The sequence below is a fragment of the Pristiophorus japonicus genome, chromosome 3 (assembly GCF_044704955.1).
Source record: "Pristiophorus japonicus isolate sPriJap1 chromosome 3, sPriJap1.hap1, whole genome shotgun sequence".
Taxonomy (NCBI): domain Eukaryota; kingdom Metazoa; phylum Chordata; class Chondrichthyes; family Pristiophoridae; genus Pristiophorus; species Pristiophorus japonicus.
Genome location: NC_091979.1, coordinates 152090637 through 152106542, shown reverse-complemented (window position 1 = coordinate 152106542; position 15906 = coordinate 152090637). Strand labels below are relative to the sequence as shown.

The following is a 15906-nucleotide window of genomic DNA, read 5'->3' as shown; positions in this document are numbered from 1 at the left end:
GGGAGGGGGAGGGAGAGGGAGAGAGAGAGGGGGAGGGAGAGAGAGAGGAGAGAGGAGAGAGAGAGGAGAGAGGAGGGAGGGGGAGGGAGAGAGAGAGGAGGGAGGGAGAGAGAGAGAGAGGAGGGAGGGAGAGAGGGGGAGGGAGGGAGAGAGAGGGGGAGGGAGGGAGAGAGGGGGAGGGAGGGAGAGAGGGGGAGGGGGAGGGAGGGAGAGAGGGGGAGGGAGGGGGGAGAGAGGGGGAGGGAGGGGGGAGAGAGAGAGAGAGGGGAGGGAGGGAGGGGGGGAGAGAGAGAGGGGGAGGGGGAGAGAGAGAGAGAGGGGAGGGAGGGAGAGAGAGGGGAGGGAGAGAGAGAGAGAGCGAGCGGGGGGGGGTCGGGTCGGGGAACAGGAGCACGGGTCGGGTCAGTCGGGGGGGGGGGAGCGGGTCTCGGGTCGGGGCGGGGGGTCTCAGGGCCGGGGGGGGAGCGGGTGTCGGGTCGGGGCGGCGGGGGGGGAGCAGGTGTCGGGTCTCGGGTCGGGGGGGGGAGCGGGTCTCGGGTCGGGGTGGGGGGGGGGGGAGCGGGTGTCTGGTCGGGGGGGGGAAGCGGGTGTCTGGTCGGGGGGGAAGGGAGCGGGTGTCTGGTCGGAGGGGGGGGGAGCGGGTCTCGGGTCGGGGCGGGGGGGGGAGCGAGTGTCGGGTCTGGTCGGGCGGGGAGCAGGAGCTGGCCGTGGGAGGAGCCTCATTCACGCAGCCCCAGTGAGGCCATTGGGCTAGGGGCTGCGTGCTTTGGGCCCCTCCCACACAGTTCGGTGCCTGGAGCCACTGCACTTGCGTGCCGACTGTAGCGCGCATGTGCAGAGGTCCCAGCACTGTTTTCAGCCCCCCCACAGCTCGTGCTGGCTGCGCCAAGGGCCACAGGACCTGTAAGTAGGTGGAGAATACCGAGGATTTTTTTAGGCGCCGTTTTAGGCGCGTAAAACGGGCGCCCAGCTCGGAGGGGCGCCCGTTTTTTTTCTTGTGGAAACTTGGGCCCATTATCTTATATATTTCGATAAGATCACCTCTCATTTTTCTGAACTCCAATGTGTATAGACCCAACCTACTCAACTTATCCTCATAAGTCAACCCACTCATCTCCGGAATCAACCAAGTGAAACTTCTCTGAACAGCTTCCAATGCAAGTATATCGTTCCTTAAATACGGAGACCAAAACTGTACACAGTACACCAGATGTGGCCTCACCAATACCCTGTACAGTTGTAGCAGGACTTCTCTGCTTTTATACTCTATCTCTCTTGCACTAAAGGCCAACATTCCATTTGCCTTCCTGATTATTTGCTGTACCCACATACAAACTTTTTGTGTTTCATGCACAAGGATGCCCCCAGGTCTCTCTCAACTGCAACACTGCACTTTTTCTCCATTTAAATTATAATTTGCTTTTCTATTATTTCTGCCTGAATGGATAACCTCACATTTCCCATATTATACTCCATCTGCCAATTTTTTTCCCACTCACTTAGCTTGTCTATATCCCTTTGCAGATTTTTTTGTGTCATCCACACAATTTGCTTTCCCACCCATCTTTGTATCATCAGCAAACTTGGCTACATTACACTCGGTCCCTCACCCAAATCATTAATATAGATTGTAAATAGTTGAGGACCCAGCGCCGATCCCTGCGGCACCCCACTGGTCACTGTTTGCCAACTGGAAAATGACCCATTTATTCCGACTCTGTTTTCTGTAAGTTAGCCAATCCTCTATCCATGCTAATATATTACCCCCAACCCCTTGAGCTTTTATCTTGTGCAGTAACCTCTTACGTGGCACCTTATCGAATGCCTTCTGGAAAATCAAATACACCACATCCACCTGCTCCCCCTTATCCACCCTGCTCGTTACATCCTCAAAGAACTCCAGCATGATTTCGCTTTCATAAAACCATGCTGATTCTGCTTGATTGAATCAGGCTTTTCCAAATGCCCCGCTATTGTTTCCTTAATAATGGACTCTAGCATTTTCCCAATGACAGATGTTAGGCTAACTGGTCTACAGATTCCTGCTTTTTGTCTGCCTCCTTTTTTAAATAGGGGCATTACATTTGCGGTTTTCCAATCCGCTGGGACCGCCCCAGAATCCAGGGAATTTTGGTAGATTACAACCAATGCATCCACTATCTCTGCAGCCACTTCTTTTAAGACCCTAGTATGTAAGCCATCAGGTCCAGGGGACTTGTCCGCCTTTAGTCCCATTATTTTACCGGGTACTACTTCATTAGTGATAGTGATTGTATTAAGTTCCTCCCTCCCTATAGCCCCTTGATTATCCACTATTGGGATGCTTTTAGTGTCTTCTACCGTGAAGACCGATACAAAATATATGTTCAGCTTCTCTGCCATTTCCCTGTTTTCCATTATTAATTTCCCAGTCTCATCCTCCAGGGGACCAACATTTACTTTAGCCACTCTTTTCCTTTTTATGTACCTGTATAAACTCTTACTACCTGATTTTATGTTTCGTGCTAGTTTACTTTCATAATCTATCTTCCCTCTCTTTATCATTTTTTTAGTTCTTTGCTGGCTTTTAAAAATTTCCCAATCCTCTGGTGGCCTCCTACTGTCTTGGCCACATTGTATGTCCTTGTTTTCAATTTGATACCCTCCCTTATTTCCTTCGTTAGCCACAGATGGTTATCCCTTCTCTTACAGTCTTTCCTTCTCATTGGGCTATATTTTTGTTGCAAGTTATGAAATATCTCCTTAAATGTCTGCCACTGTTCAGCAGCTGTCCCTACCTTAAGTCTATTTTCCCAGTCCACTTTCGGCAACTCTGCCCTCATACCTTTGTAGTCTCCTTTATTTAAGCTTAGGACCCTGGTTTCACAACCAACTTTCTCACCCTCCAACTGAATTTGAAATTCAACCATGTTATGGCTGCTCATTCCGAGAGGATCTTTAACTACGAGATCATTTATTAATCCTGCCCCATTACACAGTACTAAATCTAAGATAGCCTGCTCCCTGGTTGGTTCCGTAACGTACTGTTCAAGGAAACTGTCCCGTATACACCCCATGAACTCTTCCTCAAGGCTACCCTGGCCAATTTGCTTTGTCCAATCAATATGAAGGTTAAAATCACCCATGATTATTGCCGTTCCTTTATTACAAGCCTGCATTATTTCTTGATTTATACTCTGTCCAGCAGTGTAGCTACTGTTAGGGGGCATATCAACTACACCCACCAGCTACTTTTTCACTTTATTATTCCTTATCTCCACCCAAAGTGATTCAACATCTTGATCCTCTGAGCCAATATCGTTTCTCACTAATGCACTGATCGCATCCTTTATTAACAGCGCTACCCCAACTCCTTTTCCTTGCTGTCTGTCCTTCCGAATTGTCAAATACCCCAGAGTATTTAGTTGCCAGTCGTCGTCACCTTGCAACTACGACTCTATAATGGCTATCAGATCATACCCATTTGTATCAATTTGTGCTGTCAACTCATCTATTTTGTTACGAATGCTACGTGCATTTAGACAAAGAGCTTTTAAATTTGTTTTTTTTTACCATTTCTTCCTGCTTGTTTCGTCTGTCCTTCAAATTCATTTTCTACATTTTTGCATTCCAATTTCAGGTTTACTCCCTTCCCTACTAAATCTATTCTCAGGTTCCCATCCCCCTGCCAAGCTAGTTTAAACCTACCCCAACAGCACTAGCAACCTCCCCCTCCCCCCGCCCCGCGTGAGGATATTGGTCCCGGCACTGTTGAGGTGCAACCTGTCAAGCTTTTACAGGTCTACCTGCCCCAGAAGCGGTCCAATGTCTCAGGAATCTAAAGCCCTGCCTCCTGCACCATCTCTCCAGCCCCACACATTCATCTGCTTTATCCTGCTATTTCTGTACTCACTAGCTCGTGGCACCGGGAGTAATCCGGAGATTACTACCTTTGGGGTCCTGCTTTTTAATCTCTCTCCTAGCTCCCTAAACTCTGCCTGCAGGACCTCATCCCTCTTTCTATCTATACCATTGGTCCCGATATGGACCACGACCTCTGGCTGTTCACCTTCTCCCCCCAGAATGCCCTGCAGCCGCTTGATGACATCCTTGACCCTGGCACCAGGGAGGCAACATACCATCCTGGAGTCACGTCGCTGGCCGCAGAATCACCTGTCTGCTCCCCTGACTATTGAATCCCCTACCACTATAGCTCTTCCATTCTTCTTCCTCCCCCCGCCTGTGCAGCTGAACCACCCGTGGTGCTGTGGACTTGGCTGTGGCTGCACTCCCCCACCATTGCCCCCACCGGTACTCAGAAGAGAGTACTGGTTGAAGAGCGAGATGGACTCGGGACTCCTGCACTACCTGCCTAGTCCTCCTCTTCTGTCTGCTGGTCATCCACTCCCTCTCTGCCCGCACACACTTAAGCTGTGGGGTGACCACCTCTATAAATGTGCCATCCACGTAGCTCTCAGTCTCTTGGATGCACCGCTGTGACTTCAGCCACCGCTCAAGCTCGAAAACGTGGAGCTCGAGTTGGTGCAGCTGGAGACACTTCCTGCACACGTGGTCATCCAGGCTGTGCGAAGGGGACTGAGCTGCCCTGCCATCCCTCTAGTTAGACTCGGAACTATCAAGTAGAAATAAACTCTTAACCTTAGCAAAATACACCCAGCCGCTACTCAGCAAACAGCTGATTTAATTAATTAATTTTCTTTAGATAATAAGTATCACTCATCTATTTAATTGCAGCTCCTAACTGACACCAATGCCCAAGGTTTTAATAAAAAGAAAGAAAAATGCTCACCAATCAACCAGCCAATCGCTTACCTGCTTGGCTGTGACATCACACTTCGATTTCGATTCTTTTTACTTTTTGTCGCTGCTGTAGATAGCTCCTCCCGAATTACTGCCGGCTTTTGAAGCGCCGCACCCAGTCAGGTCTCGCATTGAAAATGAATACGTGTTCAGATTGGCTCCCACACACTGTACAATAATTGCTCTGAATGTTGTTCCTTTTTATTATTAACACTCACTGTTTTAGAGTGAAGGAAAACAGCCAAAGCTGCCAGACAAAATAAAAGGATGCCAACAATTTGTAACTTTTTGTTTTAATTATTGAAGGCAAGACTCCCTCTTTAAGGAGACTTTGTTTGGAATGGAGTAGAAACTACATTGCCTTAAAATATTAGCTGTTATTGAATTTTTTTTGGAAGTAAAAATGATTTATGGAGCAATTTGTGCCTAAATGAAGAGCGTATGAAATTGATTTTGATTGCAGGTAGCAATGAGCAGAGCTCAAGTTTCGTTGGTTTCAAAGTCCAAAAATGGGGAAAAACACCTGTATCTTGCAAAGGACTCGAGAGACAAAGTTAGTGACATTGATGATCAGGAAGCTGCATATTTGGACGTTAAAGGTAAGGAATAAAACTTGTAACCATGTAGTGTTTTGACTGAAAACCACTCATCCCAGACAAACTAGTCTGGCGCCAAACTACGATGAGATCTATCATTAAGCTGATATAATCAGCTGCATGTGTCACTAGGTCAGTGATACTAATTGAGAAACTCTTCAATTGTATGTGTTTGATTATGGTAGTACTCAGTTCCTCTACAACCCCCCACATGACATTTCCATTCTTTGGGCTGAAAATTATTTTTAAAAAACACATACAAAGCACTCCCAAGACAGTTTTAAGCCGAATCTCCATGGTAAAATTTTAAATTAAAAATTAAATAACCTTTCACTTACCTTTCTTTGCAGGGTTCCCCCTGCCCCCCCCCCCCCCCCCCCCCACCCCTTACCGCCTTGTTAAAAGCAGCTTTTACAGGGCGGGTCTCTCGGCGATCTGGATGCCGGCAGATGAGCCCAAACTTACGCCCTGGTGGTTATTCTCGGTGTTGCCTGTGGGTAGTCTGGTCCCAGCGGGCGACTTCTGATGTGGGCGATACCAAAGAAAAAACTTGCGTGCAAAATCTCGCTGGGCAAAAAAACTAGCTGTTACGCCGAGAAAATCGCCGACAATTAAGCCGAAAGTCTGGCCCTATGAACCTGAATCTGATTATTGTTCATTTACCATTTCACTGCAGAAATTAGTTAAATATTGGAAAGAGCAAAGGCTGAGTGTGTTTTTGGATCAACCAGACATTTATCTACTTTATTTGTTGCAGTTCACTAAACATTGAATTCCAACCGATGATTTTCAGCTTTTTGTTTTGAATGAATGGAGCCTCAATGTTAATCTCCCTGATTTTGAGAGCTCAAACTCACCCTTATTAGTTGTCCCAATTAGCAATATCCTGATTTGGGAAGGGAAGTGGGATTTGTTTGGGGTTGTATTGTTTCCAAGGTGTCATGTCTAGTGAAAGAAAGTTGGAACATAGATGACCCTGTACGGCTAATCTAATACCTAAGCCAGTAAGTCTGCACTATTCCAGGGCACTGCTATTGATTGCCAACATGTCTTATTGATGGGACATGGAGAGGTAGGCCTGTCGTTGGAAGTCTGAATTATTCCCACTTGACACCAAATACCTTTCAAGCCAGTGCCCTAGCTGTTGAAGTAGTACGAAATGGACAAGCAGTGAGAAGCTTACCAATCAACTTAAAAGTGCGCTTTTAGAAACCCCTGTTCTCATGCCAACCTGCAGCTAAGTTCTCTGGGCTGAGATAAGTAGGGTGTGTTCTTACAGGGAGAGAGAATGCACTCCATATCATGCAATGAAAATTGTGCTTGTATGCATTTGTGGAAACCTGAAACATGGCAAACGGGTATCAGATACTCAGTTGACCAAATATAAATTAGCAGGAATCTCCAGCCTGTGGTGTCGTTTTTGGATTGGACAACTTCAGAGTGACCTAGGCTTGTTTAAAGAGTCACCCTTCCTAAAAACTGCTTTCAGTAATGCTTTTCCAGGACTTGTAGGGGGTTGCCTAGCAAGGAGGCAAAGCATATTTGAGTGTGTCCATGATAGCAGCAAAATTGACATTTGAATCCCTTACACTGTTTTCAATAGTCACTCCAGGATACAGGGATTGTTTCGTGGAATTGATGACACTGCATTGGCCTCGTGAGATCCCACTGGAGCAAATGAAATCGGAATATTTTTAAATGTCAAACTTCGTCATAAGGGCATCATTTTGTTCGACAAAAAAAAGGGAGTGCTTTGAACAGCAGTACCTGTACACTTTCTTTCCCATTTATGTTATGCCTTTTTACTGGGTATTATGTAATTCGCTTATAAGAATATAAGAACATAAGAAATAGGAAGAGAAGTAGGCCATACGGCCTCTCGAGCCTGCTCCGCCATTCAATAATTTCATGGCTGATCTGATCATGGACTCAGCTCCACTTCCCCGCCCGCTCCCCATAACCCCTTATCCCCTTATCGTTTCAGAAACTGTCTATTTCTGTCTTAAATTTATTCAATGTCCCAGCTTCCACAGCTCCCTGAGGCAGCGAATTCCACAGATTTACAGCCCTCTGAGAGAAGAAATTTCTCCTCATCTCTGTTTTAAATGGGCGGCCCCTGATTCTAAGATCGTGCCCTCTAGTTCGAGTCTCCCCCATCAGTGGAAACATCCTCTCTGCATCCACCTTGTCAAGCCCCCTCATAATCTTATACGTTTCAATAAGATCACCTCTCATTCTTCTGAATTGTAATGAGTAGAGGCCCAATCTATTCAACCTTTCCTCATAAGTCAACCCCCTCATCCCCGGAATCAATCTAGTGAACCTTCTCTGAACTGCCCCCAAAGCAAGTATATCCTTTCGTAAATATGGAAACCAAAACTGCACGCAGTATTCCAGGTGTGGCCTCACCGATACCTTATATAGCTGTAACAAGACTACCTTGCTTTTATACTCCATCCCCTTTGCAATAAAGGTCATGATACCATTGGCCTTCCTGATCACTTGCTGTACCTGCATACTATCCTTTTGTGTTTCATGCACAAGTACCCCCAGGTCCCGCTGTACTGCAGCACTTTTCTATCTTTCTCCATTTAAATAATAACTTCATATAGACTGGACAAATCATTAGAACATAAGAAATAGGAGCAGGAGTAGGCCATTTCGCCCTTCGAGCTGCTCCGTTATTTAATAAGATCATGGTTGATCTGATCATGGACCCAGCTCCACTTCCCTGCCCACTCCCCATAACCCTTTATTCCCATATCGCTCAAAAGTCTGTCTATCTCCACCTTAAATATATTCAGTGACCCAGCCTCCACAGCTCTCTGGGGCAGAGAATTCATAGATTTACAACCCTCTGAGAGAAGAAATTCCTCCTCATCTTAGTTTTAAATGGATGGCCCCTTATTCTGAGACTGTGTCCCCTAGTTTTAGTTTCCCCGATGAGTGGAAATATCCTCTCTGCATCCCCTCATTATCTTATATGTTTCGATTAGATCATCTCTCATTCTTCTGAACTCCAATGAGTATAGGCCCAACCAACTCAAATCAAATTGCTAATGGTAGTCTGGAGGACAAGTTCATGAAATGCATTCGGGACACTTTCCTAGAAAAATACGTGATGGAACCAATCAGGGAACAGGCTATTTTAGATCTTGTATTGTGTAATGAGACCGGGTTAATTAGCAATATCGTAGTAAAAGATCCTCTGGGGTAGAGTGATCATAATACGATAGAATTACGTTTGAGAGTGACTTGCATCTAAGTTGGAAACGCGAGTCTTAAACTTAAATAAAGCCAATTACATCGTATGCAAGGGCGAGTTGGCTAAGGTGGATTGGAAAAATAGATTCAAAGGTATCGCAATCGATAAGCAGTGGCTTGCATTTAAAGAAATATGTCATAATTCTCAACAAAAATACATTCCATTGAGAAACAAAATCTACTCGGGAAAAGAGATCCATCCGTGGCTAACTGAAGGAGTTAAGGATAACATTAGATTGAAAGAAGAAGTTTATAATGTTGCAAAGAATAGTACTACGCCTGAGGATTGGGAGAGTTTCAAAAACCAGCAAAGGATGACCAAAAAACTGATAAAAAGGGAAAAAATAGACTATGAGAGAAAACTAGCAAAAAATATAAAAACAGATTGTAAGAGCTTCTACAAGTATGTAAAAAGGAAGAGAGTAGCAAAAGTAAACATTGGTCCCTTAGAGGCTGAGGCAGGAGAAATTATTTTGGGGAATAAGAAAATGGCAGAAACATTAAACAAATATTTGGTATCTGTCTTCACAGTAGAAGATGCAAAGTGCATACCTAAAATAGTGAGGAACCAAGGATCTAATGAGGGTGAGGAACTTAATGTAATTAATACAAGTAGAGAAAAAGTACTAGAGAAACTAGTAAGAGGACATTTGGAAAAGCAAAATTTGGTCAGGCAAATTCAGCATGGATTTATGAAGGGGAAATCATGTTTGACAAATTTGCTGGAATTCTTTGAGGATGTAATGAAAAGGGTGGTTAAAGGGGAACCAGTGGATGTGGTGTATTTGGACTTCCAGAAGGCATTTGACAAGGTGCCACACAACAGGTTACTGCGCAGGATAAAAGTTCACGGGGTTGGGGTTAATTATTAGCATGGATAGAAGATTGGCTGACAGATCGAAGATTGGCTGACAAACAGAAAACAGTGAGTCGGGTTAAATGATTCATTCTCTGGTTGGCAATCAGTAACGAGTGGGGTGCCGCAGGGATCAGTGCTGGACCCCAATTATTTGCAATCTGTATTAACGACTTGGAAGAGGGGACTGAGTGTAACGTAGCCAAGTTTGCTGACGATACAAAGATGGGAGGAAGTGCAATGTGTGAGGAGGATATAAAGAGGCTGCAGGAGGACATAGACAGGCTAAGTGAGTGGGCAAGAATTTGGCAGATGGAGTATAATGTTGGAAAGTGTGAGGTCATGCACTTCAGCAGAAAAAAATCAAAGAGCAAGTTATTATTTAAATGGAGAAAGATTGCAAAGTGCTGCAGTACAGCGGCACCTGGGGGTATGTGCATGAAACACAAAAGAATAGTATGCAGGTTCAGCAAGTGATCAGGCAGGCCAATGGAATCATGGTCTTTATTGCAAAGGGGATGGAGTATAAAGCAGGGTAGTCTTGTTACAGCTGTACAGGGCATTGGTGAGGCCACACCTGGAATACTGCGTGTAGTTTTGGTTTCCATATTTACAAAAGTATGTACTTGCTTTGAAGGCAGTTCAGAGAAGGTTCACCAGGTTGATCCCGGGGTTGAGGGGGTTGACTTATGAGAAAAGGTTGAGTAGATTGGGCCTCTACTCATTACAATTCAGAAGAATGAGAGGTGATCTTATCGAAACGTATAAGATTATGGGGGGGGCTTGACAAGGTAGATGCAGAGAGGATGTTTCCACTGATGGGGGAGACTAGAACTAGAGGGCATAATCTTAGAATAAGGGGCCGCCCATTTAGAACTGAGATGAGAAGAAATTTCTTCTCTCAGAGGGTTGTGAATCTGTGGAATTCGCTGCTTCAGAGAGCTGTGGAAGCTGGGACATTGAATAAATTTAAGACAGAAATAGACAGTTTCTTAAATGATAAGGGGTTATGGGGAGCGGGCAGGGAAGTGGTGCTGAGTCCATGATCGGATCAGCCATGATCTTATTAAATGGCGGAGCAGGCTCGAGGGGCCTGATGGCCGACTCTTGCTCCTATTTCTTATCTTCTTATGTAAATATGTTTCTGCATCATTTTGATTTCATTTAAGTTATGCACATTATAAACTGTAAATGCTCTCTTTTTCCCAGTTGTAAACAGGTAACTTATATACTTTCATATCCTTTTTAAACCAGGCAAAACTAGTGTACTGAATAAGGATGACTGGTGGAATTTATTATTAAAAGCCATTTACACATTGTGTGACCTCAAGCGTTTCAAAGAAGCTGAACTCTTGGTTGATTCTTCCTTGGAGTACTACTCATTTTATGATGATAGGCAGAAACGGAAAGAGTTGGAATACTTTGGCCTGTCAGCTGCTGTTCTGGATAACAACTTCAGAAAAGCATACAATTATATCAGGTACTTCAGATCAATCCATTCTTAACTTCAAAACCTGATGAATTTTAGGAAAAGGACATTATTTACATTAAATATGGATCATTAGAGCGAATCCCTGAACTAAGTAACATAATGGGCCGGAATTTGTGATCCTAATGGCGCCGAATTGGCAGCGTTCCCGAACATTTTGCCTTTAAAACTGATCACAACTTCAGGACGTAGCGCATATGCAGCCTAATACTTAAATCCTGAAGTTGCGGTCTGTCGTGCACTGCTCCTCCACAGGCTGCACTGTCATTCCCCCCTCCACCTCCCACAAAGCCGGCAATCAGTGAAATCTCTCAAATCAGGGAAACTGATGAAAACTTTGGCTCTTCTGCCGTAATTACGCTGTTAAATACCTCATTAAAAGTTAGACCGTTTTGGATTAGGTGTAACTAGGGTTACTAGTGCATTGACTGCTAAACAAAGGTTTTAGTCCTGAAAAGCTCATTTTAATATTCCATAGTGTCAAATTTATCCGTTTTAATTAAAAAAAAATTTACGGAGCTTTAACAAAAAAAATTACATATTTTTTTACAGTTTGTTCATCTTTATTTCAGGTTTGTCTTTTCCTCATGTGAGAGCCCCAATCTTTGTTTTGCTCTCTCTGACATTTTTTTTAAGTTTGAATTTTAGGAGCTTATCCGCTTTCTCATTCGCTGTGGAAGGAATGCTCCTCCATTTCGGCTGCCCCCAAAAGTTTGTCACCATCCTCCGCCTGCTCCACGACGACATGCAAGCCATGATCCTGACCAACGGATTCACCACAGACCCAATCCCACATCCGGACCGGGGTCAAGCAGGGCTGCATCATTGCACCAACCCTCTTCTCAATCTTCCTCGTTGCAATGCTCCATCTCATGCTGAACAAGCTCCCCACTGGAGTGGAACTAAACTATAGAAACAGTGGGAACCTTTTCAACCTTCATCGCCTCCAGGCTAGATCCAAGACCGTTACATCCTCTGTCATCGAACTACTGTACGCGGACGACGCTTGCGTCTGCGCACATTCAGAGGCTGAACTCCAATCCATCATCAACATCTTCACCGAGGCGTGCGAAAGCATGGGCCTTACACTAAACATCCAAAAGACAAAGGTCCTCCACCAACCTGACCCCGCCACACAGCACTGCCCCCGGTCACGGTGTGGCCTTGGACAATGTGGACCACTTTCGATAACTCAGGAGCCTACTATCAGCAAGGGTAGACATCGACGATGAGGTCCAACACAGCCTCCAGTGCGCCAGTGCGGACTTCGGTCCCCTGAGGAAGAGAGTGTTCGAAGACCAGGCCCTCAAATCTGGCACCAAGCTTATGGACTACAGGGCTGTAGTGATACCCACCCTCCTTTATGGCTCAGAGACGTGGACTATATACAGTAGACACCTCAAATCGCTAGAGAAATACCACCAACGATGTCTCCGCAAGATCCTGCAAATCTCCTGGGAGGATAGACGCACCAACATCAGTGTTTTCGATCAAGGTAACATCCCCAGCATCGAAGCACTGACCACACTTGACCAGCTTCATTGGGCGGGCCACATTGTCCGCATGACCGACACAAGACTCCAAAAGCAAGCACTCTACTCAGAATTCCTACACGGCAAGCTATCCCCAGGTGGGCAGAGGAAACATTTCAAGGACACCCTCAAAGCCTCCTTGATAAAGTGCAACATCACCATCGACACCTGGGAATCCCTGGCCAAAGACTGCCCTAAGAGGAGGAAGAGTATCCAGGAGGGTGCTGAGCACCTCGAATCTCGTCGCCGAGAACATGCATAAAACAAGCACAGGCAGCAGAAGGAGCGTGCGGCAAACCAGGCTCCCCAACCACCCTTTCCTTCAACCACTGTCTGTCCCACCTGTGACAGAGACTGTAATTCCTGTATTGGATTGTTCAGTCACCTGAGTACTCACATGAGAGTGGAAGCAAGTCTTCCTCGATTTCGAGGGACTGGCTATGATGATGAGTTCGCTGTCAATGAGAATTCTGTGTTTTGATTGGCTGCTTAGCTTGTTGACATCACAGGAGCTCTTCGCTGGAAATCCCCATTAACTTGCAACATTAACTTAATGTTGTGAATTAACTGAATGAATGAGGCTGAAGCTTGGGAGTTGTGTTGAAATAAATCAAGGCTAAAGAATTCATTGAATCCACTAGAGGGCTGGCTTGCACAGCTTTCATAAGAGAGAATGTGCTTTTTGAAGTTTGGGCAATATGTTGGTTTCAATTACGTGTTGGAAAACCCGAAATCCTCACCACAGAGATCACGAGAAGCTTACTTTGGGATCAGCAGCAAACGCCTTTGCCTCGCTGCTGACAGCAAATTTCGGGCCCATATTTTTGGAGTGTGGTTGCAAGGTAATGTGGAAACTATCAAATAGGCCTGAGGTTTCGATTAATGCAATTCATTGTCTACAGAAGTGGCCTACATGAATTATATTACTATGCTTCAAGGTGTGTACCTGTTAGCTGCTCTTTGCTGTCCCATTTTTTTTCTCTCCCTCCAAGTCCCAGACATTGCATGTTGTGACTTGACTGAATGAATGAGGCTGAAGCTTGGATGATGAAAGGAATGCTGTTGAAATAAATCATGGCTAAAGAATTCATTGAATTCACTAGAGGGCTGACTTGTACAGCTTTCATTAGAGAGGATGTGCCTTTTGAAGTCTGAGCAATATGCTGTTTGTCTGTACAGTTTGCAGTGGCATGGTTTCAACTTGCCTTAATGTCGCAACCTCTTGAATTCTTAAACTATGTGATCTTCAATACTGGGAACAAATTGCTACAGCATGTTTATTGTGTTTAAAAATATATAAGAAACTGAAATGCTTAAATATATGAACAAGTAAAACAAGCCTTGGCCCATTATTCAACATTGCAGTTTTTTTGATCAATATTACAAATTTGTAGCCAAGAGAATAACAAGGTTCTGAATCAGCCCATTAAAAAGTCTAACTCTGAAGAAAAAATTAAAGTAGAAAAGTATTACTAAACTTCTAAACTGGCTCCCAGTCCGACAATGCCTCAATTTTAAAATCGTCATCCTTGTTTTCAAATCACCCATCCCTATCTCTGTAACCTCCTCCAGCCGACAACCCTTCGCGATCTCTGCGCTCCTCCAATTCTGGCCTTTTGCACATCCCTGAATTTAATCGCTCCACCATTGGTGGCCGTTGTTTCAGCTGCCTTGACCCTAACCGGTGTAATTCCCTCCCTAAACTTCTATGCCTCACTACCTCTCTTTCCTCTCCCCTTTTAAGATGCTCCTTAAAACCTACCTCTTTGACCAAGCTTTTGGTCATCTGTCCTGTCGAAGGCTCGGTGTCAAAACATTTTTTATTGATAACATTCTTGTTAAGCACCTTGGGACGTTATGTTACTTTAAATGTTGTTAACATTGATGTGTTTTCAATTTGGGCCAGCTGTCCATTCTGAACATATCTGAATGTGCATCGTGTGCATGTGTCGTATAGTAAAGCTATGGATCGAACAGTTCTGGCCGACAGTAGATGTTTCCTTTCATTACAATTCATCCCTGTTCCTAGCCTAGCAAACTGGAGCATCTGAAATCATTAGAATGATTTTAAAAAACTATTGAAAAGTCTTTGTCAATCTGACCATGGTCTATGTTACTGCCTTAACCACTTGTCTGTTTATTGGCAACTTATCTGCTGTAAATCAAGTCAGATTGTCCTGAGTACAAATGTAATTTTCCTCAAAATTTGTTTCCCATTTATAACACACAATGCAAGTAAATCGTGAAGCTTGTGTCCAGCCACTGCTCTTGGATTTCTGTCCCAAGGACACTACAACTTGTAATAATGATTCCTTTTATATGGTACAAGCTTGATGGTTGTTTTACATATAAATTAGTGAGTACTGACTCAATAATTAGATGTGTTTGTTCTTTCAACTTTGGCCAAAACTGGAATTTGAACTTGAAGGGGTAATCGGAGGGGGCCAAATGCGGTACTTCGCAAATTGTCTTCGCAATGATTTCAAACAAGCTCAAATGCATACACCTATCAACGGCAAAATTCTGATTGGTTCCATTAGTGCATTGTGACTTATAAAGTCAGCAACTGAACACATTGTAAGGAACATTAACTGTTCTGATAGTGGTGTTCATAAAAAGGTAAGTTGATAACTAGCAAACTTCACAAATGGATATTGGATGATTTAATGAAGAGCTACAGGTGAAGTCTTTATAACAATGCTCATTGCCACTATTCTGTTTTGAGTCTATATTCTTTGTCTTATTTCTTTCAGTCCTACTCCTCCCTCTAGTAAAATTGCTGATTTGAGTTAAAAAAAATGCTTTGATTATCTGTAAAAAATAAAAACGTTCACAAAAGGTTAACTCTTTAAGAAGCAAATCTTATTTTTTGTCTTTGCTGAAGAAACATTGTGATTTTTTACCCCCTGTTCTTTCAAGGGTCATGGTGATGGAAAATGTGAACAGACCTCAGCTGTGGAATATCTTTAACCAAGTTACCATGCACTCTCAAGACCTGAGGCACCATCGCTTTTGCCTGCGCCTAATGCTGAAACACCCAGACAACCATGCACTCTGTGTACTTAATGGGCACAATGCATTTGTGGCTGGAAGCTTCAAGCATGCTTTAGGTAATGAGTGTTGATCATTTTGTCATATATAATCCCAGTATTATTTGTTGCTAACAAACTATCAATCTGAAAGCATGCATTACGTTATTAATCTTTCTACATGGGCGTCACCATGCTGCATGATGCTAGACCTGCCTGGTGTTTGCACATGGTTGGTATATAGCCATGTCCATGAACTTGACAGTATATATTATCAAAATAATGAAGGCACTAGCAGAATTCTTTCTTGGGCTTCAGATAATTTTTATAAATAGCTGAA

At 44.2% G+C, this 15906-nt stretch overlaps 1 protein-coding gene across 2 annotated transcripts in view; it reads left to right on the top strand.

The window, feature by feature from the left end:
* Positions 1-15906, top strand: part of gtf3c3 (general transcription factor IIIC, polypeptide 3) — a 135826-nt gene that overhangs the window by 96383 nt on the left and 23537 nt on the right. For both annotated transcript variants that reach the window (XM_070875905.1, XM_070875906.1), the window contains exons 13-15: positions 5264-5399; positions 10771-10996; positions 15457-15647. In XM_070875905.1, the coding sequence (XP_070732006.1) occupies positions 5264-5399; positions 10771-10996; positions 15457-15647 (553 nt within the window). The remainder of the gene's footprint in view (positions 1-5263; positions 5400-10770; positions 10997-15456; positions 15648-15906) is intronic.